Raw genomic sequence first — 12,381 nt, 5'->3', positions numbered from 1 at the left:
CTGTCATCCCTGGCCATGTCCATAGATTCCACCTCACTGCTTGATGCCACAGTTTTTTGTTCATAACCATCACTACCAAGAGTTCATGCCATTCTCCACACCAAACGAGTTGATACTGTCCTTAACTCTGCAATGTGGGTCATCACAGGGATGCTTGTCAACACCTTTGCAGTGGCTCCCTGTCCTCTCTCACATCGCCCTTCCCAGCAGACGCAGAAGGGAGAGGATGTTGAAAGATTGGTGCACCATCGTGGCTAACCCTGACCTTCCCATCCATGCTGACTTGAACAATCTGCCCAACATGCACCTGAAGTCCCGCAAACCCTTCTGGTCTTCAGCCAAAACCCTGGAAGACTTTGATCCCAAGACTGAGTGGCGCCGACCCTGGAAAGATGCCAACACCAACAATGGAGAGGTCATCACAGACCCCACAGTGAAACCACCGGGATTTGACTTCCATCGCAAGCAATGGCTAACCCTGAACAGGATCCGCACCCTCCACGCAAGAACAGCCCACCACCTGCATGTGGGGGATGACAGACAGCCCTGCTTGCGACTGCGGATATCCAGAACAGACCATCCCACACATCGTGAATGGCTGCTCACTGAGGTTTTTCCCTGGTGACATCAAGGCCATCCACCCAGCAACCGATGCTGCCCTGGCCTGGATGTCTACCCTTGACCTACAACTTTAGGCTCTGCACGCCATACGCAAGAAGAAGATGCCATTCTCCACATATCCCCCTGACATTGATTGACTGCTCCCTCTTTCAGGGAAATATGATCTTTATACTCATAACTGTTATATATATTTTTTAGCTTAGAAATACAGCACGGAAACAGGCCCTTTGGCCCATTGAGTCCACGCACACCATTGATCACCCGGTCACAGCAGTTCTATGTTATCCCACTTTCTCAGCCACTCCCTGCACACGAGGGGCAATTTATAGAGGCCAATTAACCTGCAAACCTGCACGTTGTTTGGATGTGGGAGGAAACCAGGGCACCACTGTGCTGCCCTTAAATGCAGCTTTTATTCTTAAATACAATAAGGAACGCAGAAGAAAACCAGGGATGGTAACAATGCACAACTTGCTTCTACATAAACTAGATGAGGCTAATGATACAGATGCATTTAAAAATAAGCCAGTTAAATGTAAGAGCAAGAAATGAACTATTTTCTTAGTTGAAAAAGAATAGAAGGCTGTTTGTGTGGAACCAGTTGAACTATTTCTGTGCTTTATTTCTATGTAAAGCTCCATGGTATAAATGTAGTACGTAATATAAAGCTATGTAAAGCTACATAATGACACAGTCATTTTTTCATCTAAATAATACGTATTGTTATATTTATGGTCTGGTCTGACTGTTTGTATCACCCACCTGACAAGTAACATAATTGAAATTCCTTTATATAGATTCAGTCGAGGTTAAATTGCAAATATGAAATTAAGACTTCCACTTGAACCATCCAATATCGATGTTAGGTTATAAATGTTCATAATAAAAACAGAAGCTGTGGGAGATATTCAATACGTAAGGCAATGCCTATGAACTGCAAAACAGAGTTAAAAATTTTTGGCTTGATGACCTATCATCAAAACCAGAGAAGTTTAGAGTTTAGAGGTACAGCGTTGAAACAGGCTCTTCGGTCCACTGAGTCCTCGCCGACCAACAATCACCCCGACACTAGCTCTATGTAATCTCACTTTTGCATCCTACGCACTAGGGGCAATTTACAGAAGCTAATTCACCTACAAACCTGAACGTCTTTGGAATGTGGGAGGAAACCGGAGCACCCGGAGAAAATCACGCGGTCACAGACAGCGAATTGAACCTGGGGCTCTGATGCTGTAAAGCAGCAACTGTGCCGCCCCCAAGTTGAGAATCAAACATGGTTTAGGTTGCAGAAATTTGGAGAGATGGATAGGAAAAAAAAGGATATGAGCGGCAGAACGGCAGCCAAGCAGAGAGGGAATGGCAACAGCACTGGCTGAGAAAGGCTGGTGAAAGCTTGTTCATTTCAGTTGATCTATCTGGAGGAGGTGTAAATAGAAGAAGATGAGTCCGAGCAGAGAATAGAGAACTATAAACAAAACTGAAGTTGAGATACATGCACTGTGTCACTGGAAATCTGAAATAAAAGAGTATTTGGAAAACATTTAGATAGTCTGGTGACATCTATATAGAGAGGAAAATTGAGTTAATGTTCAAGTTTGATGACTTATTATGAGTACTCATCATTTCAGATACAATTTGGACAGACAGGTTAATTGAAATTGTTGGATTCAATATCGTATCCAGAGGATTGTGTCATGCCCAGTCAGAAGATGAGATGCCATTTGTTGAGTTTACTCTGGGACAGTCACGTAAAGAGTGGTCCTACAGCAGCCTGGGACTTACCTGGACTTACCTGGATCAGGGCCCCTCCAGTACATCCAGCATGTGGACGTTGGACTTTTTCTTTTTATAAATGGTGCCTAAATGTGGTGACTGTGCATGTGTGCGCAATGCAAAAAAGAATTTCACTGTGCAGTGCATTTGTGACAATAAAGAACCATTGAACCATTGATATTGCAGTCATCAAATAATCACACTGTTCAATACTTGTCAACTTGAAATTCCATGAAATACCACAGTAACAATACATCTATTGTATCCGCTGCTCTAGATGTCAACTTATTTACATCAGCGAAACCAAACTCAACACCTTCGCTCAGTCCGCCTCAACCAACCTGATCTCCCGGTGGCTGAGCATTTCAACTCCCCCTCCCACTCCCAGTCTGACCTTTCTGTCATGGGCCTCCTCCAGTGCCATAGTGAGGTCCACCGGAAATTGGAGGAACAACACCTCATATTTCGCTTGGGCAGCTTGCAACCCAGCGGTATGAACATTGACCTCCAACTTTAGATAGTTCCTCTGTCCCTCTCTTCCCCTCCCCCTTCCCAGTTCTCCCTCTACCTTCCTGTCTCCACCTATATCCTTCCTTTGTCCCGCCCACCTGACATTAGTCTGAAGAAGGGTCTCGACCCGAAACGTCACCCATTCCTTCTCTCCTGAGATGCTGCCTGACCTGCTGAGTTACTCCAGCATTTTGTGAAATAAATACCTTCGATTTGTATCAGCATCTGCAGTTATTTTCTTACACTACACATGGCAAATGTTGTACCCTTTATCGTTTATCTGTGCCTTTTCATCTTTTCTTTGACAGGATAGCACGGCAACAAAAGCTTTTTACTGTACCTCAGCACACGTGACAATAATAAACTAAACTAAACTAATTAAAATAACATTCATCACTCAATTAGTTCACAGGTTCCAAATTAATTTTGAAAACTTTCAGCTGTATTTCCCATGTTTATGTAAAAATTCAACATACCATAAGCGTTAATTCATTCATTTTTCTATAAAGAATTTTAGTTAAGGAGACCCATCAAACGTAGATTTTTTAAAAATAAATTGCTTCTTCTAGGTGTTTTAATGTAATGTGTCTAGTCTGTAAGGTGGGTGATGCTGTAGGTGTTTTTAAATTGTAAAATAGGACACACAAATGAAGCTGAAATCCACCAACTGTTCTGTGGGTTTTTTCTTACTTTATTATTATCTAATTTCTTTATTCACCTCATCCTCCTTACTGAAATGTTATCCATTCATCTACTCCACTTAAATTAATTTCAACCCAGAGTGTAATGTACCCCTCCTGAGCAAAACATGTTCAGATTCCCTATTCTGTATCATACTTTGAAAAAAAAGAACTTCAGATAGTTTTGCTTACAATGGATTAGCTTTGGGTTTTTATAGTCTTATTTGACCTTTTGATTTTAGCTTCTGCAATTATCAACCGGAATATATGTCCAGTGAATAATATAAAACATATGCACACACACACTTGTTAACTACACACACACACACACACACACACACACACACACACACACACACACACACACACACACACACACACACACACACACACACACACACACACTTGTTAACCACACACACTTGTTAACCACAACACACACACACACACACACACTTGTTAACCACACACACTTGTTAACCACAACACACACACACACACACACAACACACACACACACACACACACACACACACACACACACACACACACACACACACACACACACACACACACACACACACAGCCACACACACACACACCCCCCACACCCCCCCCCCCCTTTAACATTGCTCTGCCAGAAAGACTTTGTATTGATATGAGGCATTTGAGTACTATTTACATTGCAAAGTCATTTTTAATGGAATTATTAATGAAGTTACAAACTGTAATAATGTTATATAATGGCACGAATAGTCGTACGTTTGACGTTGTTTGGAAGGTGATTTCAGCTTTCCACCTAATAGTAAACTGACAGTGTGAACCCAAAGTCATGATTCAACCTAATTTTGAAGTGAAGGGGACTGGAACACTGAAGGGTCCCCACCCAAAACGTCATGTATCCATGTTCTCGAGACATACTGCCTGACCCTCTGAGTTATTCCAGCACTTTGTGTCCTTTTGTGTATTAACCAGCATCTCCGGCTGCCTGTTTGTGCAATATCCAAAAGGTTGTTAGCAGATTATTAGAGTCTTACAGCCTTATTCTGTTGGAGGAAAACGTTTTCTTTGTACTGTGCTCCCATGTTTACATTTCAAATTAGAAAATCAATCTGCATAGACAAATGCAAACTACAGTGGCTCAGTATGCACAGGTTGCTCATCTCTGCAATGCAGCAACATTTATTTTTTGTTCAAAAGTAGGCATGTTCTGAATCTCAAAAGAATAATGTTTAAATCAATCCATGTGTGTTGTAAATTCTGGAGTAACAAGTATTCTTTGTATTCCTTCTGAAATGTACTGTTAGTTTTAATAGACCAATAAGTTTAGGCAGAGGTATTACTGTATATTTGCACAGATCTATCATGAGCCACCCATGTCCAATGAAATTTTATACAGAGAAATGTGAGGTGTTGAAATTTGGGAGCACTAACAGGGGCAGGACCGACACAGTGAACGGTCGGGCTCCAGGGAGTGCAGTAGAGCAGGGAGATCTAGAAGTACAGGGATGTAGTTTGTTGAAAGTGGTAGCCAAAAAAAGCTTTTGACACATTGGACTTCATCAGTCAGAGTATAGAGTCTTACAGTGTGAAAACAGGCCCTTCATCCCAACCTGCCCACACCAGCCAACATGTCCCATCTACACTAGTGCCACCTGCCTGCATTGGCCCATATCCCTCTAAACCTGTCCTATTCATGTACCTGTCTAAATGTTTCTTAAAAGTTGAGATCGTACCTGCCTCAACTACCTCCTCCGGCAACTCGTTCCATACAAAGTTAGAAAAAGTTACTCCTCAGGTTCCTATTAAATCTTTCCCCCCTCACCATAAACCTTGGTCCTCTGGCTCTCGATTTCCCTCATCAGGGCAAAAGACTCTGTGCATCTACCAAACCTATTTCTCTCATGATTTTGTGCACCTCTATAAGATCACCCCTCCTCTTCCTGCACTCCAAGTAATAGAGTCCAAGCCTGCTCAACCGCTCCCTAAAGCTCAGTTGATGAACAATTACAGCAACTCCTTGAAGCACAGGGTAGATTTGGAGATGAGCTGTAATTTTCATGAGGCACTGGTGAAGCATCTCAAATCCTCTGGCACTCACTAGTAATTTGCAGTTCAAGGCAAATTTAAACATATTTTGGCATCAAACCTCCATCCAGTGTTGTCTGAACATCAAGTACATGTACAAATTAACTGTGGTAATTTGTACATCACACATTGGGTCAACATAATATTGAGCTGCCAATTACTAGACTCAAAAAGTCAGTTGGGAAATGTGCCTTTGCTGATGTTGATTGTAAAGTGCTTAAGTGACTTAGCTTCCAGTGGCCAATAAGGGAAAAAAGGCTTACGTGACCTGATCTGATGCCATAACTGCAAGTTAATAGTTATCATGGAGATGCCTTTAACAAGTGATCTGACAAGGTGTTGTAAAGAAAGATTGTGGTAAAGAAAAATTGTTTGTAATTGTCTTGCCTAAGGCTGGGAGAACGATGATGAATAGGTTACAGTTCGCACTAATAGTTTAGTTTAGTTTTGAGATACAGCGCGGAAACAGATCCTTCGGCCCACCGAGTTCACGCCGACCAGCAATCCCTGCACATTAACACTATCCTACACACGCTGGGGACAATTTACAATTTTACCAAGCCTACAAACCTGCACGTCTTTGGAGCGTGGGAAGAAACCAAAAACCGGAGCTCCCAGGGAAAACCCTGCAGATCAAGGGGAGAATATACAAACTCCGTACAGACAACCACCCGTCAGCATTGAACCCGGGACTCTGCAGCTGTCAGGCAGCAACTCTACCGCTGTGCCACCTAAATAATTCAGTCTATTTCATCCATTTCTGCAGTTAATTAGTTACCATGCAACAATTAATTCTAGTTTGAAAGAGTTTAATTCTTAAATGTGGTACTTGAAAGTATGAATTGTGTTGAATATAGGTATGAAATGTATTCTAATATATTTTAAAGAATTTTACATTTTGCCGTTAATATATAATCCATGGTATTCCAGACTTAAAGCAGATAATATGAATTCAGTTGTTTCAATTGTCTAACTGATGGCTTGTTTGAGGTTATAAATGTTTTCAGAAGTGATACGTGCTCAAACAAATGCAATGTTGATAACACTGAAATCTCCACATATTTATTTCACCATTTTTAAAACTACACATCCACGTAATTCTACTTAAATGCAAAATATATTAGCCAAATTATAAAACTTCGGCATAAATGTAGAATCACTTTAAAAGGTTAAGATTGAATCTCCAGTTGGGTGGGTGGGAGTGAGTGAGGTGGTTGTGACGGCTAAGATGGGAAATCAATGAAATAAGAGTTGGACAAATTGTAAAGCGTTGTGATGCACAATGGCAGGCGCATTTACAGGCAACCAAGTTGAAAATAACTTGCATGCCTTCATGTAGGAACTATGGAGAACGGGTGGCAGAGGTTATGGGGAGAAGGTAGGAGAATGGGGTTAGGAGGGAGAGATAGATCAGCCATGATTGAATGGAGGAGGAGACTTGATGGGCCAAATGGCCTAATTCTGCTCCTATCACTTATGACCTTATGGAGAGGGATTTTATATTTGTATATTTTGTTAGTATATCATCATGAAAGCTATTTTATTGTTTATTGGAATTAATTTATTAGCCATGTAAACATACAAGGAATTTTACCACTGTCGTAAAGCTCAACAACAATACTGCTGTATTAAAATTGTTTAAGCAAATCGAAATATAATTGTACATCTCGCTCAAATTCTATTCTACAATCATACTTTTTTCAGTTAACGTTATCTAAATTAAATTGAGAAAATTAACACCAGATGCCAAAAGATGATTTAGTAGCTTTATGTTTATAATTTGTATTTGTTCTTGTCATTGGAATTTGAAGCCAACAAACCCAAAGATGTATCTTAGAGGTTTGATTGTATTTAAGATACCGACATGACTGGTAACAGCAAAGGGGACTCAGAATCAACCAATGAAGCTTTGATGATCTTGGTAGCTTGGAAGATTGGTTTGGATACCCGTGTTAAAATATGAGTCCGCATTTTACCAAAATGGCCCACTGCTAGGTCTCCTGATAATTGCATTTTAATATAAATTGCCTTTAATAATGGGAAATCAGCTTAATGAATCCAATAATATGAAATGAAATTTATTTCTTTAAAATATTAGTTGCAATAATAGGACATGTGCAATTTAGAGATAGCAGTTGATCAGAGACACATAAATAGTTATTTTGGTATGTGAAATTAAGGCTGGAGGATATGTCCAGATTGAAAAAAAAAAGTCAGTTTCCTAGATTGACAAAGTGGAGCTGATGTCAATAGGAATGCACACGACAAAGGCAGCATCTATCTGTAAGTTCTCATTGGGATGTTAACCCCTTTTGTAATCAACCAAATTCAGTCACCATCACAGATGTAAGAGTGCCTTTTCTTTTTCCAATGAACAAGCAGGAAATTGTGGAGCTGCAGGTGGCTTGAAGGAGAGAAACAGAAGGAGAATATATTTCCATAAAACATTTTGCTGGCCATTTGCAAAATAGTAGGCACAACATTTTGTCACAAGTATACCCATTGTTGGGATATAGTCCTTATTGTGCAATTAGCAGTCGGGTAATGGACATCATGATTCATCGGACTTGCAGCTGCCCACAAAATGTTTGTTGGCTTTTGTGTAGCATTTACCATCGTGGAAAGTCTGATGCAGGAGATTTTGAATCTTTACAGGGAATATAAAGATGACCTTCTCCAGTCAATCTTGTTGAATAATATTTTTTTGGGGCAGTTGAAATCTAAACTGAGAAGTTTCTGTGAAATCTCAGCAAGACAGATGGAAGGAAAGATAGGATTTTTTTTAAAAGACACAAGAGATAACAAAAAGTTTTAAAAGCTTTGTTTTATCATACGACAATAACCAAACACTAAAAAATGTGTTTCCATGCAAGTATTCCGTGTTCAGGACCTGCGATGTTGTTTGGTCGTAACTAAATCTCATCAAGCCTTTAAAATATTCACCTTCACTTGAAGCACTAGTCTTTTCTGGTTCAATGTTCAGTTCTTTATATGTTTAAATGCCTTGCCTCACGATGAACTAACAGTGTGGCAGGCAGTCAAAAAAAATCAACTTCATGATTTATTTTAATGGTGCATGTGCAGGTAGTGTAAATGCAGTCCAATTTACTGTTTGATTATTTGTTTGTTGGTGGTTTCATTAATATGCTCATAGCAAAATACTGCCTTGACAATTTTGCCATCCAGTTCCGATAAGAATGTTGCCAGATATGTCTTGTTTTTAAAGCAGACCACATGGCATTTTGGTGTCTGGTTGGCCAATATTATTTTAAATGTTGACTACTTCCTTTCCCCTTTCTTCAGTAACAATACCTAAAATTTAATTCACTGTTTAATTGGCAGTTTGTCAAAAAATTTAACGGTAAACCATGCCTCAAAAGTTTCTTGCATGGCTGAATATAATGCAGGATTGGACACCCATCTGTATATCTTCCGTTTATCATAATTCTTTCAGCTGAGGCAGAGGTTCACTTGCACTCCCCAGCCCCCAATGTCATCTACTGTATCTGTTATCTCGGTGTGGACTCCTATATATCGGCGAGACCAAGTGCAGGCTGGGCGATCGTTTTGCTGAAAAACCTACGCTCAGTCGTCCTTGGCCTATGTGATCTCCCGGTTGCCAAAAGTTTCAACTCTCCTTCCCATTCCAACAATGACCTTTCTGTCCTGGGCCTCCTCCACTGTCAGAGTGAGGCCACATGCAAATTGGAGGAATAGCACCTCATATTTCATTTGGGCAGCTTACAACCCAGCGGTATGAATATTGATTTCTCGAATTTCAAGTAACCCTTGCATTCCCTCTCTCTCTGTCCCTCCACCACCCTAATCATCCTGCTAGTTTCACTGTCAGTATCCCTTTGTTATCACTTTTTTCACAATGGACCATTGTGGGTCCCACCTCTCCTGGGTCATTGGTGCCGGCTCTGATTTGGTCTGTACCTTTTCATACCTTTAGTTTCCCTCTCCCCTGACTCTCAGTCTGAAGAAGGGTCTTGACCCAAAATGTCATCTATTCCTTTTCTCCAGAAATGCTGCTTGACCCGCTGAGTTACCCCAGCATTTTGTGTCAACCTTCTGCATATCATCAATGATGTGAATATTCTGTCTTTCCTAACACATTGCTTATATTCTGTTACCTCTAAAAGGTTTAATTCACTGTGGAAATTTGTAAAGCATTGAACAATATGTTTGAATTGTGTTTTATAAAGACAATATACAAAAAAAAATTGGGGTGTTATATTGGTAATAATTGTGACCTTGTTATGCAGTCTGCTCTAATGGGATGATCCCCACTTTTGCATGGCTCCATCTTATGTGGTGGTGTTGCTTCTTGTGCAAAACATTCCAGGCTGACATCTCATAAGCATACGTATATAATCAGTATTTTATGAGAATGGATGGTGCAGTGGTTTTAAGAAAAAAATGTACTTACAGGATGGTGAAGTGAAGTGGAATAAAAAGCACAGAGACAGGCATGAAGGATCAAGAATCGCAGAGATGAAAATATTTTAGATTGGGATAACTGAACCAAAGAGAAAGGGATAATGATCAGCTAGAGAGGGTCTATTGTTGCATTTTTGGTTTGATCATGTCCAAACTGATTGTCTGAACAATTCATTACTTGTATACATTTACTGTCTTGTTTCTTGAATCAGTGCTTCAAAGTATATAGCTCAAATGAAAGCCAAGTAGATAAAATGAAAACTCTCTGCTGATTATTAGTATTCTCACGTAATTAAATCAGTACAATTTGTCCTCTTCCTGGTAGACAGAAGTTATAAGTTGCATTTAAGTTGATGATATTTTAATTTAGCAAGGCTATTCAACGAGGCCATTAGGCCAAAGTGCCATGGAAGCTAAAAATGTCTCCATAATGACACTTGGTATATTTTGCAGGGCAAAGCACCGGTAAGTCTTATACTTTTTTTTCTCACGTCATGCAAGATCTAGTTGGATGCAAAATGGAGGGAAGTGTCACGTTTCAACACGTCTTCTTTCACCTCAATTAGTAAATAGACGTGGTGTTTTTGCAAACATTGACTGACAGCTGTACTGATGTTTCTGTTTTATTTGCAGGTAAAGATAATTGTCCCTAACAGCACTGCAGGGCTGATAATTGGGAAGGGAGGTGCAACAGTGAAGGCAGTCATGGAACAGTCAGGAGCTTGGGTACAACTCTCTCAAAAGCCAGATGGGATAAACTTGCAAGAGAGAGTGGTGACGGTGAGTGGGGAACCCGAACAGAACCGCAAGGCCGTCGAACTTATCATCCAGAAAATCCAAGAGGACCCGCAGAGTGGCAGCTGTCTTAACATCAGCTATGCCAATGTCACCGGTCCAGTGGCCAACTCCAACCCAACCGGATCCCCTTACGCCAACACAGCTGAGGTGTTGCCAACTGCTGCGGCTGCCGCAGGGCTGTTAGGACACGCTAACCTTGCTGGGGTCGCTGCATTCCCAGCGGTTTTATCCGGCTTCACGGGAAACGACCTGGTGGCCATCACCTCTGCACTCAACACTTTAGCCAGCTATGGATACAACCTGAACACACTGGGTTTGGGTTTGAGTCAAGCAGCGGCCACGGGTGCATTGGCTGCAGCAGCAGCCAGTGCTAATCCCGCGGCGGCTGCTGCAGCCAACCTGCTGGCGACCTATGCAAGCGAAGCCTCGGGCGGCGTCAACCCAATGGGTGGGACAGCGGGGACCTTTGCCCTGAGTAGCCTCGCCGCCGCAACGGCCGCCACTAACGGCTACTTCGGCGCTGCTTCTCCACTGGCGGCCAGCGCTATCCTGGGCTCAGACAAGTCGACAGACGGATCAAAGGACGTGGTGGAAATAGCCGTCCCAGAAAACCTCGTCGGTGCAATATTGGGGAAAGGCGGGAAGACGTTAGTGGAGTATCAGGAATTGACTGGTGCAAGGATACAGATCTCCAAAAAGGGGGAGTTTGTGCCTGGCACAAGAAATCGGAAGGTGACCATTACGGGAACGCCCGCTGCCACCCAAGCTGCTCAGTATTTAATAACACAGCGGATCACATACGAGCAAGGCGTGCGCGCAGCCAACCCACAGAAAATCGGGTGATTTTCAGACCCTTTACAAGATTCTCCTTTACCCTCCCCCTCTCCCCCCCTCCCTCCCTCCTTCCCTCCCTCTACCCCCTTTTCAAACGAGAAAGGATGTACTGTACTTTGCAGAAGTGACGTTTTTTTCTGTATTAATATATTATATGCAAAAGAATGCGACTATGTTGAAGATGTGTATATGTAAATAGTATATGTTTTACCAGATGTTTCATAGAAAGTAATTTTTTCTCAATCTGTTTTGGTTCCCTATACTTTGCTTGTGTATATTTGTCGAGAGTGTTTCTAGTGTCAGGAGATCTTAGCCTGCCATTGTACCAGCATTATCGTAGTTAATGACTGAATGTAGATAGCGATACACGTGTAGTTTTCGATATTAGTTCAAACTAAAAGAAGCAGATAATGCTACGTACTACTGTTAGGTCGGGGTATGGTAGGGTCAGCGACCTAAAATGGAGTGAGGCCAAAGCACTGTCCTGATCGTCTTACTTCCTGCTTAGGGTATATTAAAGTAGGAAATAAAATATTTTGGAAATAATTTTTAAAATACAAAAAAAAAAATCAAAGCAATATAGTTGCAAAGCACTGTATAAAATATAAAAAAAGGTTAAAACTGTGGAAGATTA

At 41.2% G+C, this 12,381-nt stretch overlaps 1 protein-coding gene across 5 annotated transcripts in view; it reads left to right on the top strand.

Moving 5' to 3' along the window:
- The window catches only part of LOC144597281 (RNA-binding protein Nova-1), a 220,087-nt gene that overhangs the window by 204,670 nt on the left and 3,036 nt on the right, over positions 1 to 12,381 (top strand). For all 5 annotated transcript variants that reach the window (XM_078406412.1, XM_078406416.1, XM_078406415.1 and 2 more), the window contains one exon: positions 10,749 to 12,381. This exon is cut by the window's right edge. In XM_078406412.1, coding sequence (XP_078262538.1) covers positions 10,749 to 11,756 — 1,008 coding nt within the window. In that variant the 3' untranslated portion in view covers positions 11,757 to 12,381. The remainder of the gene's footprint in view (positions 1 to 10,748) is intronic.

The sequence above is a fragment of the Rhinoraja longicauda genome, chromosome 10, assembly GCF_053455715.1.
Source record: "Rhinoraja longicauda isolate Sanriku21f chromosome 10, sRhiLon1.1, whole genome shotgun sequence".
In the NCBI taxonomy this organism is placed as follows: Eukaryota; Metazoa; Chordata; class Chondrichthyes; order Rajiformes; family Arhynchobatidae; genus Rhinoraja; species Rhinoraja longicauda.
The sequence above is the reverse complement of the archived record's forward strand: the minus strand, read 5'-3'. Positions and strand labels throughout refer to the sequence as shown.